The sequence below is a fragment of the Hesperophylax consimilis genome, chromosome 19, assembly GCF_061612785.1.
Source record: "Hesperophylax consimilis isolate HC1 chromosome 19, BYU_Hcon_1.0, whole genome shotgun sequence".
NCBI classification, from domain to species: domain Eukaryota; kingdom Metazoa; phylum Arthropoda; class Insecta; order Trichoptera; family Limnephilidae; genus Hesperophylax; species Hesperophylax consimilis.
This window is the reverse complement of record NC_142854.1, coordinates 27,097,623-27,118,650: the sequence shown is the minus strand read 5'-3', so window position 1 is coordinate 27,118,650 and position 21,028 is coordinate 27,097,623. Positions and strand designations below refer to the sequence as shown.

At 34.9% G+C, this 21,028-nt stretch overlaps 1 protein-coding gene across 3 annotated transcripts in view; it reads right to left on the bottom strand.

Moving 5' to 3' along the window:
* Nucleotides 1-661: 661 nt before the first annotated feature.
* Cip4 (formin-binding protein 1-like Cip4) overlaps nucleotides 662-21,028 on the bottom strand; it is a 287,732-nt gene continuing 267,365 nt past the window's right edge. For all 3 annotated transcript variants that reach the window (XM_089643468.1, XM_089643469.1, XM_089643470.1), the window contains 6 exons: nucleotides 20,011-20,104; nucleotides 15,460-15,595; nucleotides 11,648-11,752; nucleotides 9,202-9,452; nucleotides 6,914-7,073; nucleotides 662-6,230 (listed from right to left, as the gene is read on the bottom strand). In XM_089643468.1, coding sequence (XP_089499594.1) covers nucleotides 6,919-7,073; nucleotides 9,202-9,452; nucleotides 11,648-11,752; nucleotides 15,460-15,595; nucleotides 20,011-20,104 — 741 coding nt within the window. In that variant the 3' untranslated portion in view covers nucleotides 662-6,230; nucleotides 6,914-6,918. The remainder of the gene's footprint in view (nucleotides 6,231-6,913; nucleotides 7,074-9,201; nucleotides 9,453-11,647; nucleotides 11,753-15,459; nucleotides 15,596-20,010; nucleotides 20,105-21,028) is intronic.

Sequence of the window (21,028 nt, the reverse complement as noted above, 5' to 3'; positions counted from 1 at the left end):
CTGAAATTTCTTTCAAACAACCATGGTAAGTATTTATGCCCTATATGTATAACCCAATCTATTGCGAAATTCTGGGTGTCTGCGTTGTGTAATATAATGTATAATTACTATTAAATATGGATAAAAACCCACTGAGAGAGCTGTAGGACAGTCACCTACAGCTGTAGGAAATGTGAAGCAGAAACACTGATTCGCAGGAAGATTATATTCAAGTATTATACGCAAGTATTCGATACTCATGACGCAAAGCAATTGCCGCGTACATTTTAATATTGAAATCACCACCAATCATTGTTGAATTCTCTGAACGTCAAAATTAGAATGCTTTCATAACCTAACAATTGCTGCAGCTATCATTTTTATATCCCGTCATTCTTTGTAGACTGTTTTGTTCGTAGCATTGATTAACCTCTCAGACAAAGACATTTATTTACTATGTGTTCCTTTGAGAACTGTCAAAACGTGATAATTTTTGTGTTATTTACGAGTTTTGCTAAAAGCTTCATAACTCACGTTTTGGGAAACGTAGCCTCATTCTAAAAAATGTTTTGGAAAGATTATGAAATTCACTATCGTATTGTGTTGTTATAAGTAAATATTTGCGTTTCTAAATATACATTTTATGAAAACGTCAAAAATATTTAAGAATCGCTTACCATTATTTCATTATCATAAAGAAATAACACTTTATATATTGAAGAAATATAATTAAAAACTATTAGTCAACTTAAAATATTAACCGTCCAAACTAAAATATTTTTAATAAATTATTTAGAAACGCAATAAATCATGAACGAACAAGATGACAGATCCAATCGGCTTAGATAATGCACCTCTACGTTCCATAGATATTCTTGAATACAGACGCGTAGCGTTATTCATTATCGATACTCTGTTTTTTAAATCATGGCAATCCTTATACTAGTGATGGAAATAAATCGATTTTTGTAAAATCTCGCGCGTTTACGTGAAAAGACGTTCTAATGTCTTGACCGCTATTATCATATTTACGTCTTTTGACGTTCTAATGTCAAGTGGTTAAAAGCATTGTTGGACGAACCTCCGTGCAGATGTATGGCGGTTGAATCATTGAGTATCGGATACTTGCATATCCCTGCAGAAGAAAAGGGCCTTAGATACCTGAAGCGTTGAATACAATGTTGTGGAATCAGAAGACATTGTGAACGTTACTGGGCATTGGGATACTGTCCCAAAGGAATTAGGTGAAACACGGAAGATAGAATGATGATTGAGTGCATACAGGATTTGTGCAGACTGTCTCCAAATTAGTCCTGGGTCGAACACGACTCACTTGCAAAGTGATTGGGTACTTTTACACATGCCAAAATGCCGTAGATAGATCGATGCACGACCTCTCGAACCGTGTTAACTTTTGACATAGACCATATTACATAAATTTTGTAGACCGGCGTTTCGAATCTTTCTAGTGACATAAATGGTAAAATTTTAGAATCAGTTACCGGTGACAGGAAGGTTTATCGGTAAGCTAATTGCTAATATGATCACTAAATGCAAACTTATCATCTCTTTTATTTCTGTCGTGAGAATGATGTTCAAAACGCCTGATCTACAAAATGTATGCATCTATAGTCACTCGCCACGTCCATCAGAGATGCTGACTGAGCGGACAGCTCATCGATCAAATGATTGAATGTTTTTCGGAAAAGTAACCAGATCAATCAGGTGGTTCGTGATTGGGTCAAAGTGACCAGGTAGTTCACAATCGACTCGGGACTACCAAGTCAATAATATTAATAATAGACAAACTAATAGTTCAGGCAAAGAATGACGGAAGACTGTGGAGCAAACTGATATAAGTACAGTTGTTCTGCTAGGATGTATTGGACTGCTACCGGCAGGTGAAGGGGTAGATGAAGGTTCTTCTAATTCAAAGCTGGATATTGCTCCAATTTGGACTCCACTCTAATTAAATTAAGATAATATTAATTATTAATATTTGATCACGTCTTCACACATTGTGAAGTTTTAAGTTCTAATTTATTTTATAGAGTTAAATTATGACTTACACAAAGTTCAGATTACAATGGAGAGGTCTGTATGTATGTATTTTAAACAATAATCATTCATTGGAGAGTAACTAAGCAATTTTTAAATAACCTGACAAAATAATAATGAATATAAATACAATATAATATTATGTAATAAATTGGATTTTTAATTTCGACATGTAGAATAGGTAGGTACCAAAAGTTGCGACTTTTCTTATCGAAATCATCCTGCCCAGCAGGTAATTTAAAAATAAATTAATTCAAAAATTAAATAATAACGAAAATAAATTCTAATGGAAGTTTTGACAGCAACGAAAAATGCATTCAAAATGTTATATTTTTTTACACAAAAGTTGCGACAGTTAAAAATATGAAGAAAAAATATTAAAAGTCGATGTTTTTGAAAAGTGACTTTTTAAAAGAATCATTGATTTTCTGGAAACTCTTGCAAAATACAATTGAAAATAAAATTGTGGGTTTTATGCGAGCGTATTGAGATATCCACAATCACTTTGTGTATGCCTCTTCTAACCCGAACTAAAACCTTTTTGTATTGCCCCGTTTGGCCGATCCCCACATAGGTTCTATGCGGACACGCACCGATTCAGCCAAGCATAAGATTGCAGTTTTTATTTTCAACTGTATTTTATTTCTGTATAAGAAGTTATTTACAAGTTTATAACAGTGAGACATAAAGACATTTCATCAAATTGACATCAATACTGAGTGTCTGTAATAATACACAATTATAATAATAATACAAGCTCGGAAACTTTTTATCTATGACGGATCGAATGGTATTGAATCAATTCCACAACCTCCCGAATTAAAATTCAAGTTATCTATTACGGATCGAATAGAATTGAATTGATTCCACAACCTCCCGACTAAAAGTCATGTTTATCTATGATGGAGAGAAAAGTATTGAATCGATTGCATAAGCTCCCAAATAAAATGACAGATGAAATGGCATTGAATCGATTCCGCATCCTCCTGACTTAAAAGCCATGTTTATTTATGACGGATCAAATGGTATTGAATCGATTTCACAATCTTCCGACTAAAAGTCATGTTTATCTATGACAGATGAAATGGCATTGAATCGATTCCGCATCCTCCTGACTTAAAATTCATCTTTATTTATGAAGGATCAAATGGTATTGAATCGATTCCACAACCCACAGACTAAAAGTCCAGTTTATGTATGACGGATCAAAAGGTATCGAATCGATTCCGCATCCACCCGACAAATGTCATTTTTATGTATGAAGGATCAAATGGTATTGAATTGATTCCACAACCCACAGACTAAAAGTCCAGTTTATGTATGACGGATCAAAAGGTATCGAATCGATTCCACATCCACCCGACTAAATGTCATGATTATCTATGACGGATCGAATACTATTGAATCGATTCCGCAATCTCCAGACTAAAAGTCCAGTTTATGTATGACGGATCAAAAGGTATCGAATCGATTCCGCATCCACCCGACTAAATGTCATGATTATCTACGACGGATCGAATACTATTCAATCGATTCCGCAATCTCCAGACTAAAAGTCCAGTTTATGTATGACGGATCAAAAGGTATCGAATCGATTCCGCATCCACCCGACTAAATGTCATGATTATCTATGATGGATCGAATAATTTTGAATCGATTCTACAACCTACAGACTATAAGACAAGTTTATATATGATGGATAGAATCGTATTGAATCGATTCCTCAACCTCAGACAAGTGGAGTATGCAGACCATTACCAAAAGACGCAGGATACAAATGATCACACGTTAGCCTTGAGTTTCTGTGAAGTTTCATGTACATGACACGTACAACATGCAAATAGTTACATAACGAAGAATGCATATTGAGGCCAGTGTAAGACTATATATTTTTAAGCGCACTTGAATCAATTTGAACACCGTAGAAGCGTAGAGAAATAAGAACGACATGTTTTATAAAAAATTAATTGACGCCCTTAGTAAAAATAGAACTTAGCTACGTATGCTTTATATAGGATTGCTTTAATTCAATACAACACTGTAAGTACAAAATAAGGTCTACTTCTGGCTAAAATCTTAACAAATCAATTAATTATTTATTTATTTATTTACAAAGCAGTCACAGATGTTAAAACAAATTAAATTTATTTTCAATAATATATCGCTGTACATTATTTTATAGTTAATACAATTTATGCCATCATTGGCAATAATCACTTGACAGAAATGCTGTGGCTTTAGCTATATACATTAATAATAATAATAATAATAACTTATAATAGTAATAATGTTTAACAGTTAAATGGCATGTATAAACGTTTGAATTATACAATTTTGTTACTTTAACTAATTCACTATTTTAAATATTATTTGTGTAATTAGCTACAATATAATAGTTTGCTCTGATGTTAGCCAGCCTCCGATAGGAGAGGTCACCAGAACAAGAATTACACAATACAGTTAGTTATTTTGTCCATTTTATATAGGGAAAGCAATACGTCAATGTAAATTAAAACACATTTCACTAAAAATTACAAAATCGTTCATTCGTAGAAAGAAAATAACTACATAATGATAGGTAGGATATAATACACTTCAATTTATTTAGTAGATAGACATTTTTCAGTTGTTTGTATATAAATCTTCTCTATGAAACAAAATACAGATAGGTAAGACTTCCTTTTTAACACTGTCTTTTTGATTTAACCGCTCGAGCGATGAAGTTTTTCAGGTGTTCGGTTTTGGATTCGATCGACCTCCGAATTTTACGTAATGCGGAAACATAACGTATAAACGGCTTACAGTGGTTTAAAGCCAATAAATCCACTGTTTATCCCATATTTTATGCATTAATTCTGTATGTTGCTTACTAAAATTGCCCGGCCTTGTACTTATTTGGAGTAATACTGAATATTACTATTTCTGTACATTGTCTATGGTCTACTGCCGTCACAGACAATTAAAAAAAAACAATTAAAAACGCGTATACACGCAGACTTCACGATAAAAAACATTAGTCTTATCCATAAAGTCAGAAATCTTTCAACTTCGCAGACTGCGACATTGTATATAACTTTGTAAAAAGAATTTTAAGGTCGTTTCATAAAAATTGTCCATTCGTAAAGAGTCCTAAATTCTCCAGTCTATTAAACGGTGCTACATAAATTATCCAATTATTATTATCGTGGGATGTTCGAAATACCCAAATTTGGGTAGCTATCGCTCGAATGATTATCTCTCGGTCTACAAAGCGTGATGGCAATATCCTTTCTCATTAGAATCCTAGATTGTTCCCACCCCCGTGCATACGCTATATGAAGGAAAAACTATAATGTATTTTACAGATTTGACATCCCGGGGTGTTGGGGATGGAAAAGCACCGTCGCACCGCGGAAACAATAGGAATGGAAACTTCGGATATGCCGACTTACCTTTTTTTCTATTTTTCCGCGTTTTCCTGTCCCCAATATTGGTCCTTCGAGCCGGATTTGAAACAGCGGCCTGCGGATTTACAGTCCACGTGGAAAAAAAACGCGGAAGAATAGAAATAAAGGTATGTCGGCATATCCGAAGTTTCCATTCCTATTGCATTCCGCGGTGCGACGGTGCTTTTCCATCCCCAGCACGGGGACCCTCGTGTATTTCGTTTCAACAAGTAAAATAATTTGGAAGGATTAGATAGATGAACAAGTTTAACATTACAAAGGACACGGAATAAAGTAAAGAACATAAAATTGTTTTTCTTATATAAATAAACAGTTTACATTCAAAAGCGAAAGCTTTACAACATTATAATATGTAGATACATTGAGCATTCATAAATTGCACTTAACACAATAAAATTCCATTTGATTCATGTTATTGGATGAAAAAAATATTAACACTTTGTCCGAAAAACATGACCGGTTACAGTTGTAGCCTTTGTATCTTCATCGTCCGTCGATAAAAACTTAATAAATAATAATAATTGCTCCGGTGAAGTCAATTCATATGAGTCAGTTTATTATAGAATTATAATAAAATATACACTTTAAATTATATACACAGCACGCTCACGGCGCGGCACATCACATGTTGGGTTTTGAAGAAGTTTGGACGAGGTTTGGAGGCGTCTCCGGTTTGTCGCAAATTGATGGCAAAACAGTTTTCTCCGGTCTGTTCACAGCACATGGCAGGGCGGCCAACTGTCGGTTCTGGAAGAATCAATAACAGTATTTAGTACCGTATTTGGGAAGTATGTTTACGAGAGATGGAAAGGCTGATAGAGATATTGAAAGAAGGGTAAATGCAGGAAACTATCCAAATAAGCGAAGCTAGCAGTCCACTACAGAGTAATGGTATTTACCCTCATGTATGGCAGTGGGGCATAAAACTGGCTGAGGAAAGACAAAAATAGACTGAATGCTGTAGAAAAGAGATTCCTGAGGCATAGGTGTGGTAAAATCATGTGAGAAATGCACATTCGAAAAGAATGCAAAGCTGATGACTAAGATTAAGAAATGGAAGCTTAGTTGGTTTGGGCTGGTAGAGGGAATGAACGAAGAATGGAGTGCAAGGGATATATGATGTGAATGGTAGGAGAAATCGGGGATGGCCGGGGAAGAAATAACACAAACCAAATACTTGTGTTGGGGCTTGTCAAAAGAGAAGCGAATAAAGGTTGTATAGAGTTGTTTGACGGTTCATCCTCTCTGCCTACCCCTGAGACAAAAGGCTTGATAGTTAGTTACTTTAAAAACTTCATAAATGATCAAGTTTACATAGCGCCGTTTGGTGATAAAATCAAATAACCAATCTGTTACAGATTTGGTTGATCAGAGAGTGAGTAAAATTAGTCAGTATCTTACGACGGAGTGTTTGATTGTGCGGTACTTACGCCGACTATGTGAAGATGGTGCACTGTATGTAGGTAGTGGGAACAAAGCCCTCCTGTCGCAGGTCGGTCCGGCGAACACGCGTCCACCCGTCACCCTGGTCCAGCTCCACTAGGAGCAGTTCCTCGCCTTCCCGCATGCCCATGGAGCCTTCGGATGTGGCTGAAAGAAACACCACACAGATTAATAAAAATATGATATAAATTTTATAAAATAGACAAAATTATTATTATTCAATTTTTAAAAAAAAAGTTTATTTCTATGGTGTAATTATTATTACATGTGACAGCTGTTTCGCTTCGGAAAGCATTATCAAACTGTGGTGAAGGAGCCACATACAGATGATCTATTAATATTATTTCTATATTAAGGCGATGCCATACGTAGTAATGCAATATCATGTGTTTTTGGTTTGAAATATGGCCGCCTAGAAATGTTTCAGATGCTTTAATTAAATACTGCAAGTAGAATACATCTTGGCCTTTGAAATAATCGAGTATTTTTTAGATAGGTCTTTTTATAAGCCCAGAAAAAAATAATGTATAAGGCCTATGAAAACTGCTTTAAAGATCAAAATCTCCTACTTACGAACCCATTTTCAGTTGTGATTTTATTGTATAATATGGCAAATTAAGTTATTTATAAAATGATCGTAAAAAAATTAAATATTTATGCCTGAACATCCACAAAATAAAATAAAAGGCACTTTTTGGCCATGTTTTTTTCATGCATAAATCAAAACAGTCGGATGGTGTTAAGCGGGAATTTAAACCTTATCGCCATCTACGTAAGGGTTGTTATTGATAGCGGCTCAATTTAAAATACTACACGACGTAGTGCATCGCCTTAATTTGGAAACACAATTTTAACGACCTTCAGTCAAATTTAAACAAAACTCAACAACACTAAAAAGGGAATCTTACAGGGTAATAACTATTAATAATTTCTGACAATTTACTGGGAAATTAATAAGGGCCATTGGTAATAAATATAAAAACAATTTGTCAGAAGATTTTCATTACAATCACCTATACAGGGTGTAACAGTACTTGGATTTAAAAAAAACTTCATCACACGTCACTACTTCGAAGTTGGGTACAGCCTAGAGGGTCATGTGTTAAGCACTCCCTCTCGTTCCAGCAGCACTGTAACAGACTAGATATTCGCTATGTGATACGTTGCGATGTGTTTTAGAAAATATTTTATTTTTAATTGAAAAAAAAAAATCATCAGACAGTAAAATGACATCTACATTTTTAACTCCAATTATGCTCAGGAATCGCTGGTTAAAATTCTTCGGGTACGTGCTGATAAACTCTGTACCACTACTTGAACATTCGGTCATTTTGGAATTGGCATATCACTGTTTTTAGCTTATTGACTTCCCAAAACACAAAATACAATTTGTTTTTACATATATTTCGATAGTTTAAATAGTGCAATAAATATGACATACAATTTTCTCACACAAATCTTAAGGCGATGCACTACGTCGTGTAATATTTTAAATCGAGCCGCTATCAATAATACCCCTTACGTAAATGGCGATAAGGTTTGAATTCCCGCTTAACACCATCCGCCTGTTTTGATTTATGCAAGAAACAAAAATGGCCAAAAAGTGCCTTTTATTTTATTTTGTGGATGTTCAGGCATAAATATTTTTTTTTTTTCGATCATTTTATAAATATCTTAATTTGCCACATTATACAATAAAATCATAACCGAAAATGGGTTCGTAAGTAGGATATTTTGAACTTTAAAGCAGTTTTCATAGGCCTTTACATTATTTTTTTCTGGGCTTATAAAAAGACTTATCTAAAAAATACTCGATTATTTCAAAGGCCAAGATGTATTCTACTCGCAGTATTTAATTAAAGCATCTGAAACATTTCTAGGCGACCAAATTTTCAAACCAAAAACACATGATTTTGCATTACTACGTACGGCATGGCCTTAATATATAAAAATTCAGATGGCATATGTTTGCGCTCATAAAAATATGTTTTTGCTCACAAACAAAAACTCGAAAAGTTGTCGACTGATATCGCTGATAATTTTAAAGTCTGTTGTTATTAGTGCCAGGAGTGTTTGGGGAGTGGTTTAAGTGGTAGGAGAAGTCGGAGACGCCTGAGAAAGACATTAGCAATAGCGAAGCATTGCGAGGTCCATTAGTTATTATATAAAAAGTTTTATAGTTTCAAAGTCATCCCATTTTAAAGTACTAATAATAATAGTTGTGTTTTTAGTAGTCTTATTCGATAAAAAGGTATGGTGAATGTTCGTTTTTTACCTTCAAACGGATAGAGTGCCTTGCAGGTTCCAAGGGGCTGCAAAGGTTCTGCCTCGTAGAACTCCCCGTCGTCCCCGTCCACATCTTGGGGCCCTTCCTCGCGGTCCCCGGCCGAGGAGCCCGGCCCCTCGCTGCCGTGGGGGCCCGAACCCGGGCCGGGGGGGCCCACGGCGCCGTTGGAGCCCCCGCCGCCGCCCCCGCCCAGGCTGTTGTGCGACGTGCCCAGCCCGGATTCCGGACTACCGCCCGACCTGGAATGGAAGCAATCACAATGTCATGAACTATGGTAAATATCATGAAGGTGTGTAGCGACAAGTTGAGAAATGGAGGACAGAGAAATAGTGTAACTATTTCTCTGTCCGGTTGACCGGTCAGTGGTTGAGTGGGCATAGCGCTTGGGTCTCACCCGAGCGTCGCGTGTTCGATTCCTCGGCTGGCTTAGTCCTCCATCACAACACAAGCAACATTTTCGGCTTTCTGTGATGGTAGTAGGAGATTTTCAAACATTGTTGGGTTATTCGTAACCCGGGAATGTTTGTCTTTCTTTTAAAAAAAAAAAAAAAAAAAAAAAACTGTAAATCGGTGTTACTAACTAACTAACTAACTAACCGTCTCGCCGTTTCTCCGCAGGGGTAGGCAGAGAGGACGGACCGCCAAACAACTCGGTCTTAGCACACTCCTTGCCTCATTCACATTCATACATCGTCTCATACATACTCTTCTATTATTCTGACTCTTGACATGGCCTGACTCAAGTATCTGATTCACTTGCTTGTGTCATGTCTTCCTCGGGAGTCCCCGACTTCTGCTACCAGTGGTACTGTTATAACAAAAGGTTGCCGTGAGAAGCCAATTTCGCTTCTTTGGATATAAAGCAGTTGAAATTATCTATAACCAGTACACGACTCAATAAATGAGGTCAGACCTTACAGGGTTCGATTAAAACATTTTTAAATTACCATTATGATTTGTTCACATATTATTTAGATGAAAAAATATAATTTTTCTTGAATATTTTAACAGATGTCAAGAGAATAAAGAAAAAGCCACATTTTTTTCTGCGAAATTTTGGTTTATTTCAAGCATTTTAATGGATTTTATGTGAAATATCTTATTTCTTTTACGTTGATAAATTATAAAAATCGAAAATTATAAAAATGAATATTAGGTAAAAATTCTCTACATAAAAAAATTAAAGCTGCTATTAGGTTTGTACTAACAGTTTGTAAACCTACCACCGCCATCAAGTATTATATAAATTTTTATTTGCCGCCATTGTCTGAAACGAATGTCAGCATGCTACACTAATTCCTCTAGCAGCCGATGTTAGATAAATACTGCCAATATTTTACTGGAGTTGGGCGTATTATTATTATTCTAGGGTATTTGCTTGTATCAATGACAGATAATTTTGTTATAAATAGATTACACCCATCGGTAACTCTTATGCTATGTTAACTGATGTTTTCAATATGCCTCTATTGAAATATAAAGCTGTACTAATTAAAAATTTTAGCAGTGCATATTTTAATGAGGTGTTTTGTTTTCGTTTCTTCTTAACCTTTCCCTATACTGTGCTAAAAAAATCCACACGTTCCGGTGCTGTGTAGTCAATACACATCTCAAAATAAGCGATTTAATATCGGAAAAATATGAATATTCATAGCTAATCGCTTATTTTTATTATACTTTATATCAAAAGTGATAATAATTGTCATTTAATTGCTGAAAACATTAAAAATCATCGGCAGATGCTAAAAAAACGTGCGAGGGGTCTATATCTAACGACGGTCCGCGACCGACTGGCTGGCGGCTGGCACACACACAGCTATGGGGTTGTAGGTATCGAAGGTCTAAATCGAAATACAACTGCAGACGTGTGGATTTCTCATGTTCCCGCATAGCGAACTAAAGCGGGACATCAATAGCGTGTCATTTCCTCGCACACTCTTTGCTGAGCAGTATCACACGGTTGATTGTATTGGTGTATTTGTTTCCGATTTTTAATTGAATTTGAAAACTATGTAAAATATTATTTTTTAATTCTGTGCATAAATGTGTAACAGAGGAATACCTAAAATCTGAACCCAGAATTTATTGTATTTATAGAGTTATTTAAGTTATTAGAAGCAATGTATAGTAAATACACACCACAGATAAGAAAAGGTTAATTTCTTTTACTAACTTTGCACAAATGTATATTATTGTTTAGTTACGTAATCTTGCAATTGTTTTCTTTTCTTTTTTCTTTCTATATTGTACTATGACTGTCAATAACTATCATGTATGTAAATAATTCTAAATAAATAACCACCTTATAAGAAAACTAATGGGTTTGATTGAATGCCAGAGGTAAGTTTGTTGAGATCGAAAGGAAAGGGGAGAGGCATTCTGTGAGTGAGTGAGTGAGTGAGTAAGTGAGTGAGTGAGTGAGTGGGTGACGTACCCATGGTGAGGTTGTGGGGTGTGTGGAGCGGAATGCTTGGCTTGCCCCACGCTGCTGTCACTGGCTGATCTGGACAGCGACTCTTCGTTGCTGCCAATGGAATGTCTGCGATTCAATACAAAATACATATATTACACAATATAAGAATATTATACAACTAGCGCAGGCCTGTGGAAAATCACGGGATATTATAATAACGTAGGATTGAAAGTTTCATGTTGATTAAAAAACGCAGACACTTGAAAAATCATGAAATATAACTTTACTTGCCAAGATTAATCATAAGAAAATTTAAAAAAATATATATACACATTTTAAATATAGAATTAAATAATTATCTGGTAAAAACATATATAATAGGTAGATACTTTTATAATTTTTTTTTTTAAGATTAACATATGTTTACAAGACAAGGTTTTTTATTCAAAGCACAAAGGATAACATACATATAAATTGAAAAAAATCTTTCACAAAAAAATAAATGCCGCCAACGGGAATTGAACCCACAGCCTTCTGATTGCCGGTCAGGTGCACTGCCACAAGACTATTTACTTTTTTTCAATTTATATGGGTGTTTCAGGCTAATAATTATTGCTTGTAATATATACAAAAATCACCTCAAGGGCGCTTAACCTGTGATGTACCAGGAAATTCACACGAAAAAGTTCAAAAGCTCAAATTCCAAAATCAAACGTCAAGTGTCCACTTAAATTTTTTTTGGGTCGCATTATACACGGTGTCCGGAAACTCGTAGTACAAGCGGGAAACTGGAGAATCTACACCACATGGGGAACCCAAAAAAACATAAAGTTTTTTGATATGAGCATTATCAAAAAAAAAAAAAAACAAAAAAAAATATTTTTCGGCTATTTTAGGGTTAAAGTTTTTTCTGGTGTTTAGGGTTGAATAACAGATGTTTTAACCCTGCAGAGCAGAAATAATTTTATGATTACACCGGGTTAAATGAAGGGTGATTTCAAAATAATGCTTCAAATCCGAGTTTCTTCATTTGTTTTACTTTCAAATAGTTTTAATTAGTTGGGTACTTTGATCTTCAGTAATAATTTATAAGAATTTGATTAAAAAAAAAAAAAAAAAAACAAAAAAAAAAATCAACTTCAAACTCGATTTACTCGATAACGAAAGCTCAAATAAAAAAAAAATATACTACAAAATCGACTCCAAATGTGATGTAGATTCACCAGTTTCCCGCTTGTACTACGAGTTTCCGGACACCCTGTATCAGTATATGATAACAATTCTTCCAGATTTCGGTAGTTTATACAACTTTTGTTAATAATAATATTATTTTGTACAAGAAACCTGTAAATAAATAATGCTAAAAATATAATTATTCATTATGACGTAAAAATTTTGACATTTCTATGATAATCTTACGAAATTAATTTTCATCACTTTTCTTGGGTGAAATATTATAAAAATTACATCAAAATAATGTAGATAAAACTATCTTTCTGATGATACCTCAAATCTATTATTTCCACAATCAATTTATATCAAAAATAATGAAAGAAGACGCTTTGACACTTTGATGGTTGTAAAACGCGGCAAATATTTCGTTGGCATTCCACAGAAAAATTCTTTGTAAAAAATCTGAAAAGCTAGAAGTCACTCCGGTATTTGCTGCGTAAAGAACGAGAATAGCCCAAGCGATTGTGACCTTGTTCTTCATACAAATTCTTTATACATAAGGGTCAAAATCGCACATAAATATATATATATTTTTTTTTAATTTGTATAGAATGTGCCGCACTCACATATGGCGGTTCCGGGATATGACGGGTTAACAACTTAATTTATGCATTTCATCTATTCCTATCACCTAGGACAGGTTGTTTTAGAGAATTAGAACAATTCTTCAAATTTCAAGTTAATTTCCAAGTTCTGTGAAAGTTCTTTTCAGGTTCTGTTATTATTTCAGTTCTATCAAGTAACTGACCTATAATGATATACAACATAAGTTGAATAGGACTGAACGGAACCTGAAAATGAATGTTGAAATTTGATGAATTGTTGAAATTTTCTGAAACAACCCATCCTTAGACTTTTGGCTTATAACTATGTTTCATAGCTAGTGACTTACTAGTGGCTTATATATACAGGGTGTCCGGGGTGAAAGTGCAGTAACTTCGGGAGGTGATTCTACATGATGGTAGAAGTAAAAAAGACAAATAACTTTTTTTGAAATTTCAACTTTTAGATGTACTTTTCAGCTACAAACGAAAAATTGCGCCGGCGTGTGTGTACTGCATTACTATTGCTTTTGGATCATTTGAAATGGACCAGCCGATCCTAGAACACCCGCTACCCCCCTCCCCCCCCCCCCTTCCCGCGCTTTACAGCTGCTAACAGAACAGCTGTGATTTGTTTACTTTAAATAAATATTATAAACCAATGCCTCACATACAATATTCACGAAGCCGCAGATGAAATACGCAACAACGTACGAGTTGTAAATAATATCACTTTACGTTTACATACTTGCATGCAAGCTGAAGGTGGACATTTTGAAAATCTGTTAAATTAGTAAAAAAGCGATAACATTAGTTAACCTCTCAGACAAAGACTTTTATTTACTGTGTGTTCCTTTGAGAACTGTCAAAACGTGAATTTTGCTAAAAGCTTTATAACTCACGTTTTGGGAAACGTAGCCTCATTCTAAAAATTTTTTTGGAAAGATTATGAAATTCACTATCGTATTGTGTTGTTATAAGTAAATATTTGCGTTTCTAAATATACATTTTATGAAAACGTCAAAAATATGTAAAAATCGCTGACCATCGCCGTGAAAAATGTACTTTTTTCTGAGTATCATAAAGAAATAACACTTTATATATTGAAGAAATATAATTAAAAACTATTAGTCACCTCAAAATATTAACCGTCCAAAATAAAATATTTTTAATAAATTATTTAGAAACGCAATAAATTATGAACGAACAAGATGACAGATCCAATCGGCTTAGATAATGCACCTCTACGTTCCATAGATATTCTTGAATACAGACGCGTAGCGTTATTCATTATCGATACTCTGTTTTTTAAATCATGGCAATCCGTATACTAGAGATGGAAATAAATCGATTTTTGTAAAATCTCACGCGTTTACGTGAAAAGACGTTCTAATGTCTTGACCGCTATTATCATATTTACGTCTTTTGACGTTCTAATGTTCTGAGTGGTTAAAACATCATAAAACAGACGATTTAGAAGCGCATTGTTATAACTTCGAACTGTCGGTTTACGCGTAACTGGCAAATAATAAACAACGTCACCAGTCTCGCGCTCGACAAGCACACAGCGAATTTATCGGGTAAGTGTGTACCTCCACTAAGGATTTTTAGAAGGTATGTCTTTTTGTATGAAAAAAAAAAAGTTGGAATTTCGGAAGAAAGCGGAAAAGTTATTTATCTTTTTTGCTCCTACCATCATGTAGAATCACCTCCCAAAGTTACTGCACTTTGACCCAGGATACCCTGTATATGGAATCATCCATATATCAGTCTGAAGAAATGTGTTGCAATGTGTACATCCCTTCTGTAATATCCCTGTAGATGGTTCATTCTGAGCATATCCACGAGAAAGTCGGTAGGATAGAGCCACGAGTAGTAGCCATGCTCCATGTAATCAAGAAATTTCTTCTGAACTCTCTCCAACATGAGGGAATACTTCAACTGGTACCAAGACGATGATTGTGGCTATACAACATGATTTGAGGACTATAGGAACAGTAGAAAATGAATGTGGCGCTGAATAGAGAGATAAAGATGGGTGTACACTGTAAACAGTACCTGTGCCCTCCTCCATTGAGGCCCGTGTGCCCGTGTGGTGGCGCGGCCTCTCCCGTCGCGGCCTCCAGCCACGCCGTGTACCGTGTGAGCTCCGTGCGCAGCTTCTCCAACTTGTGGCCGCATTCGTTCAGCTGGCCTGTAAACAATATTATATATCACATCCCAAATCCCATCTGCTGGCTGTTTCTACTACAATTAATTCGGTTTTACACTATTTTGAAATATCACGCATTCTTAAGATGTATTTTTTTTATGCAGTATTCTGTAGAATGTATCCCCCGCGTAATAACAGACTAGAGATTTGAACGGTTGCGCTGCCTTTTTCATATAAAGCGTAATTTTGGATTTCACGCCAAATTAACAAATAACAAATAGTATAGATTTGACCTGTTTTATTTATTTATGTTTTAAATTATGAAATATTATTTTGATTGATTTTAGAGACAACTTCATTAAAAAATGATTATTCCTGATGTATGGAAGTGAGGCATGGAACTGGCAGAGAAAGGATTTAAGTAGACTGAATACTGTTAAAATGATATCCCGATGTATATGTGCGGTAAAACCATATATAATCGGGTGTGAAATGTGGAAATCCGCAGAGAGTGCAAGGCTAATGTAAGCGTAATGAGTAAGATTAAGAAAGGGACGCTTAGATGGTTTGGACATGTAGAGCGAATGAGAATGGTAGCAGAAGTCGGGGACGCCCGAGGAAGACATGGCACGATCAAGTGAATCAAATACTTGAGTCGGGCCATGTCAAGAGTCAGAATAATAGAAGAGTATGTATGAATGTGAATGAGGCAAGAAGTGTGTGCCAAGACCGAGTTATTTGGCGGTCCGTCCTTCGGGGAAACGGCGTGATGGTTAGTTAGCTAGCCGCGCAGCATTTTCTCTAAATGTATTGTATTCTGTTCCATAAGACAAAGAAGATGTATCTACGTAATAGGTCTTAACACCTCGTATGCCGGGCCCGCATATGCGCGGCCCATACAAATTTAAAAAAAAAAAAAAAAAAAAAAATTTATATGCGATTTTAACCCTAATGTACAAAGAATTTGTATGGAGAACAAGGTCTTAATCGCTTGAGCTATTCTCGTTCTTTACGCATCATATTTCAGAAACACTTGAAGCTTCTTCCACATCTAATTTTAAATTTTTCTGTGGGATGCCAACTCAACCAAAAATAACGGTCAAAGCAGGTCAAAGTGAAACATCGCGGTTCTATTTTAAAGTGCCAAAACGAAGTAATTTATCAATAAAACGTAAGTAATGTTTTTTTTATACATAGTTTATTGTTCACGGCATGTGTTTCGGTAAATTTAAAATACGAAAACTCAAAATAACCGACAAAATATTACGTCAAAGTATACGCCATGTTTTCGTGATAAAAATGTTCGTTTTATTTCTAGCTATGTTCCATCATATATTGTGTGATTTGCTTTGTTTCGTATCTCATTTTGCAGATAAATCAATTGAGAACATATATCACAGCCTTTGATTTGTCCATATTTAGTTAATATTTTACAAAAAATAATATTCTAATGTCCTCCGCGCTAAAAAAGTGTCCGAGAAATTTTTTGACGTTTCTCCATCAATATTCACGTAAATATTGCCTAATCTTATAAGGATTGTACATTATTATGTAAAGAAAACTATTGAGATTGTGTATAAAAGCCCTAGTTTCGTCAATATTTAGTTAATATTTTTTAATTAAATAAATACGAGACATCGGAAACCTGCACAAATACACGTGAACTGTTTATATGTATGTGTGAGAGGCCATCTTGAAATCATATCCGCGCCTGCGTAAAACGCACTTCGATCTGCGCGCGCAAATATGAACGATTTTTACAAATTCAAATTTTGTATGGGAGCTACAGGGTTCTTACAAAATACATGATTTATTAGAAATATTTATTTCTAATAATATTTATTAGAAATATTATTTTTTATTTATAAAAATGGTAATAAATATCACAAAATTAGATCAGTTATATAGGGTGTGCAAAAAAGTACTAACAAACTTTTTTTTTGTTTAGGTATAAAATATTTATACGCGTATTGATTTTTTTTCTTTTCTTTCTGTCTATAGGAAACCGACCACGTCGTTGCGGAGTTCTACGGATTCACTGATAGCGAGGATGAATCCCTCGCCGGTGATGTAGAACTTCCGTCAATGGTGGAAATGGATGTTATGGATGGAGGATGAGTTGGAGCCTTTGGAGGAGGGGGAGGAGGAGAATCCAGAGGAGCAGACCTTCACCTGGTCCGAGGATTTCTCCACCTTCACGGGTCAGCGTGAGCATTATGCTGTCCTACAGCCTGGCCCATCACCCGACGTGTTCCCTCCGACAGTCGCTACATCTCCATATGACGTCTTCTTATGTGTTGTTGTTTATGGTTTTGGTTATTTGTTGAATGTGTGTTATCATTTGTTACTTGGATTTTGTTATCTGTGATTGTAATTTGGTACTGGTTGTTGTTATTTATGGTTTTAATTATTTATTGAATGGGTGTATTTGTGCATTATTTGAATAAAAATGTTTACTGAAACAAGTGCATTGTGCATCTTTGAATTGTTTGAATTTTCGTTTCCATTCATTGTATCTTCCACTTTTGAGGAGGACAGAAACAGTGTCTAAAAATTTGAATATTATAATAATAAATTTATGTATGTGAAAAATGATTTTTTTCGCAGTCTCTCGACCAAAGATTAAAAAAACGTGTTTCATGTACCTGTTCTAAAACTGAAATAAATATGATGAAATTTTTTTCTTATTTATTTTTGAACCACACAGTATCTGAATTTAAAAAACGCATTTAAATAAATAAATAAATATTAATAAAAAAAATATTAGAAAATTTTATTTTTATTCCCCGAGTCATGATTTTTTTGTCACCCTGTTCTTTCAAACACATCTGTATACATGGGCTGGCCGCCATTGTCCGCAACCGAATTCAGAGCAATGCAAAAAGATCGCGAATTCTTCTAAGGTAAACTCTTACTTCTTTCATTATTTTTGATATAAATTGATTGTGGACATAATAGATTTGAGGTATCATCAGAAAGATAGTTTTATCTACATTATTTTGATGTAATTTTTATAATATTTCACCCAAGAAAAGTGATGAAAATTAATTTCGTAAGATTATCATAGAAATGTCAAAATTTTTACGTCATAATGAATAATTATATTTTTAGCATTATTTATTTACAGGTTTCTTGTACAAAATAATATTATTATTAACAAAAGTTGTATAAACTACCGAAATCTGGAAGAATTGTTATCATATACTGATACAGGGTGTCCGGAAACTCGTAGTACAAGCGGGAAACTGGTGAATCTACATCACATTTGGAGTCGATTTTGTAATATTTCACCCAAGAAAAGTGATGAGAATTTACTTCGTAAGAAATGTCAAAATTTTTACGTCCTAATGAATAGTTTTATTATTAGCATTATTTATTTACAGGTTTCTTGTACAAAATAATATTATTAGTAACAACAGTTGTATAAACTACCGAAATCTGGAAGAATTGTTATCATATACTTATAAAATACGACACAAAAAAATTTTAAGTGGACACTTGACGTTTGATTTTTTTTTTGAATAAATGAAAATATTTTACATTTTCAAAGAAGTGTCAATGGCATTACTTCTTCGAAAAAACCTTTGGATTATTTTTTTTCACGAGGGGTGTCTATTCAGGTTTGTGTAGAAATAAAAAAATCAGTTAATTTTCTTATGAATATATTTTTTTTACATTTGTTTGCCGAATGGGAAAATTTTTACACATTTTTTTTGTTAAAGTTAGCTATTCTGGGAAAACTTGTAACAATATTATCATGTAATATATATGAATAATAAGATACATTATCTGATAAACAGAAAACAATCGCAAAATAAACAATTTCTTTGTTTTTAAACGGATGTTTGACCAAAAGGCAGGAGAGTAATTTGCGCGCGGTTTTTTTCAAAAAAGCTTGGAATTTCCGGGCATACAACAGGTTAAAGCCACATGATCTAACAGCCATTCAGAAAAAGTCAAATACATTAATTTTATTGATAATAGATTATTCAAGAACAATTTTTTCTTATCTTATTTTGAAGGTTAACATTGTTAACAGACTGATTGCCATCTCTAATGCACAGACGCAATGTGGGCATGCTGAGTCCGTTCTACGTGTATTTTAATGGAGCCTGCACTAAGGAGCTAGCAGCATTGATCCCCGATGCACTGGTGGAGGGCTAGTATGTGGAACGAGTTACCGGCATCTGTTTTTCCTCCTTTATATAATCCGGGCTTCTCCAAGACCCGCATTAATAAATCCCTTCCTACGGTTCCATGATAACTCCTCAAAATGACAATTCAACACACCGTTAAAAGGTGATATATGATAACACATCTGCCCTGATGATGGACACTGCAATGCTGTCCGAAACGTTGGCGAAAGAAGGAGTTAGCGCAACACGGCATAACACCCCAAAAACAAATAACAAAAAAAAATTGAATAATATAATATTTAGCACTATAATATGTGTTACCTTCTACAGTCATGGGATCCCCGAGGGCAGCGTTAGCTTCGTACACGCCCTTCATCTTCATAAGACCGTCCATGGCCAATTGTTCCTGATTAACCTGGAAATAAAAACATCCAGTGTCAATTACTACTTCTTGCTACCTGCACAAGTGGGGAAAAACCAACAGGTCGTGTGACAAATTTAAACATTTAAGCAAATGTTTGACATGTGCCGAAGGGATCGAGAAGATGATTAGATACCACTTCACTCAGATGATTTTCAGAGTGTTTCTTTTCCACGAACTGTGAAACTCTCTCCCACATTCCTAAGATCTCCTTTATCTCACTTGTAGAAATAACCTCCTCCTCTTCTGACTCCTCGAAACCAATTTCTTGCATAACATCCGCATGCTGCTGTGACTGTAACTCTTGTATCTCCTCAGTCGTCAGTTCCTGGATTTGCTACTCGACGAGTTCGTTCACGTCTCTCTCTTCCACCTCTAGACCCATGGATTTCCCCAGAGACAATCTCTTCCTCTACTGACATACCGGGTTTCGTGTGGCCGCGCACGCGCGCTACCGGCCGACCTGCTAAACCGAACTCGTATCTCGAATTTCGCTCGTAACTCAAAGCAAAAAATCACTCGCTCGCCGGCTCGTATCTCGAAAAACTCGTATGTTGGGGCACTCGTATGTCGAGGTACCACTGTATTAATAAATTACATTCACCCGTAGCCCATCGTTTTGAATACAGTCTTTCAGAAGAACAATAAAAATTTAGGGCTACTTTTATGAATGTCTGGTTGATAATTTTTAATGAGATAAAAAGAATTTGGCATTCTCAGACTATAAAAATATTACCATTTGTTATTTCGGCTACTGGCATTATACCTAGCTCTCTCATTCAAAGTTTAGGCGTATTCAATCTATCAAAAAATTTATACATAAAAATGCAAAATTCAGTCATTTTAAATACATGTAGGATTACAAAAGATTATTTAAATTCATGTCCCGTTGGCGTCATGTATCTTTTATCAGGAGAT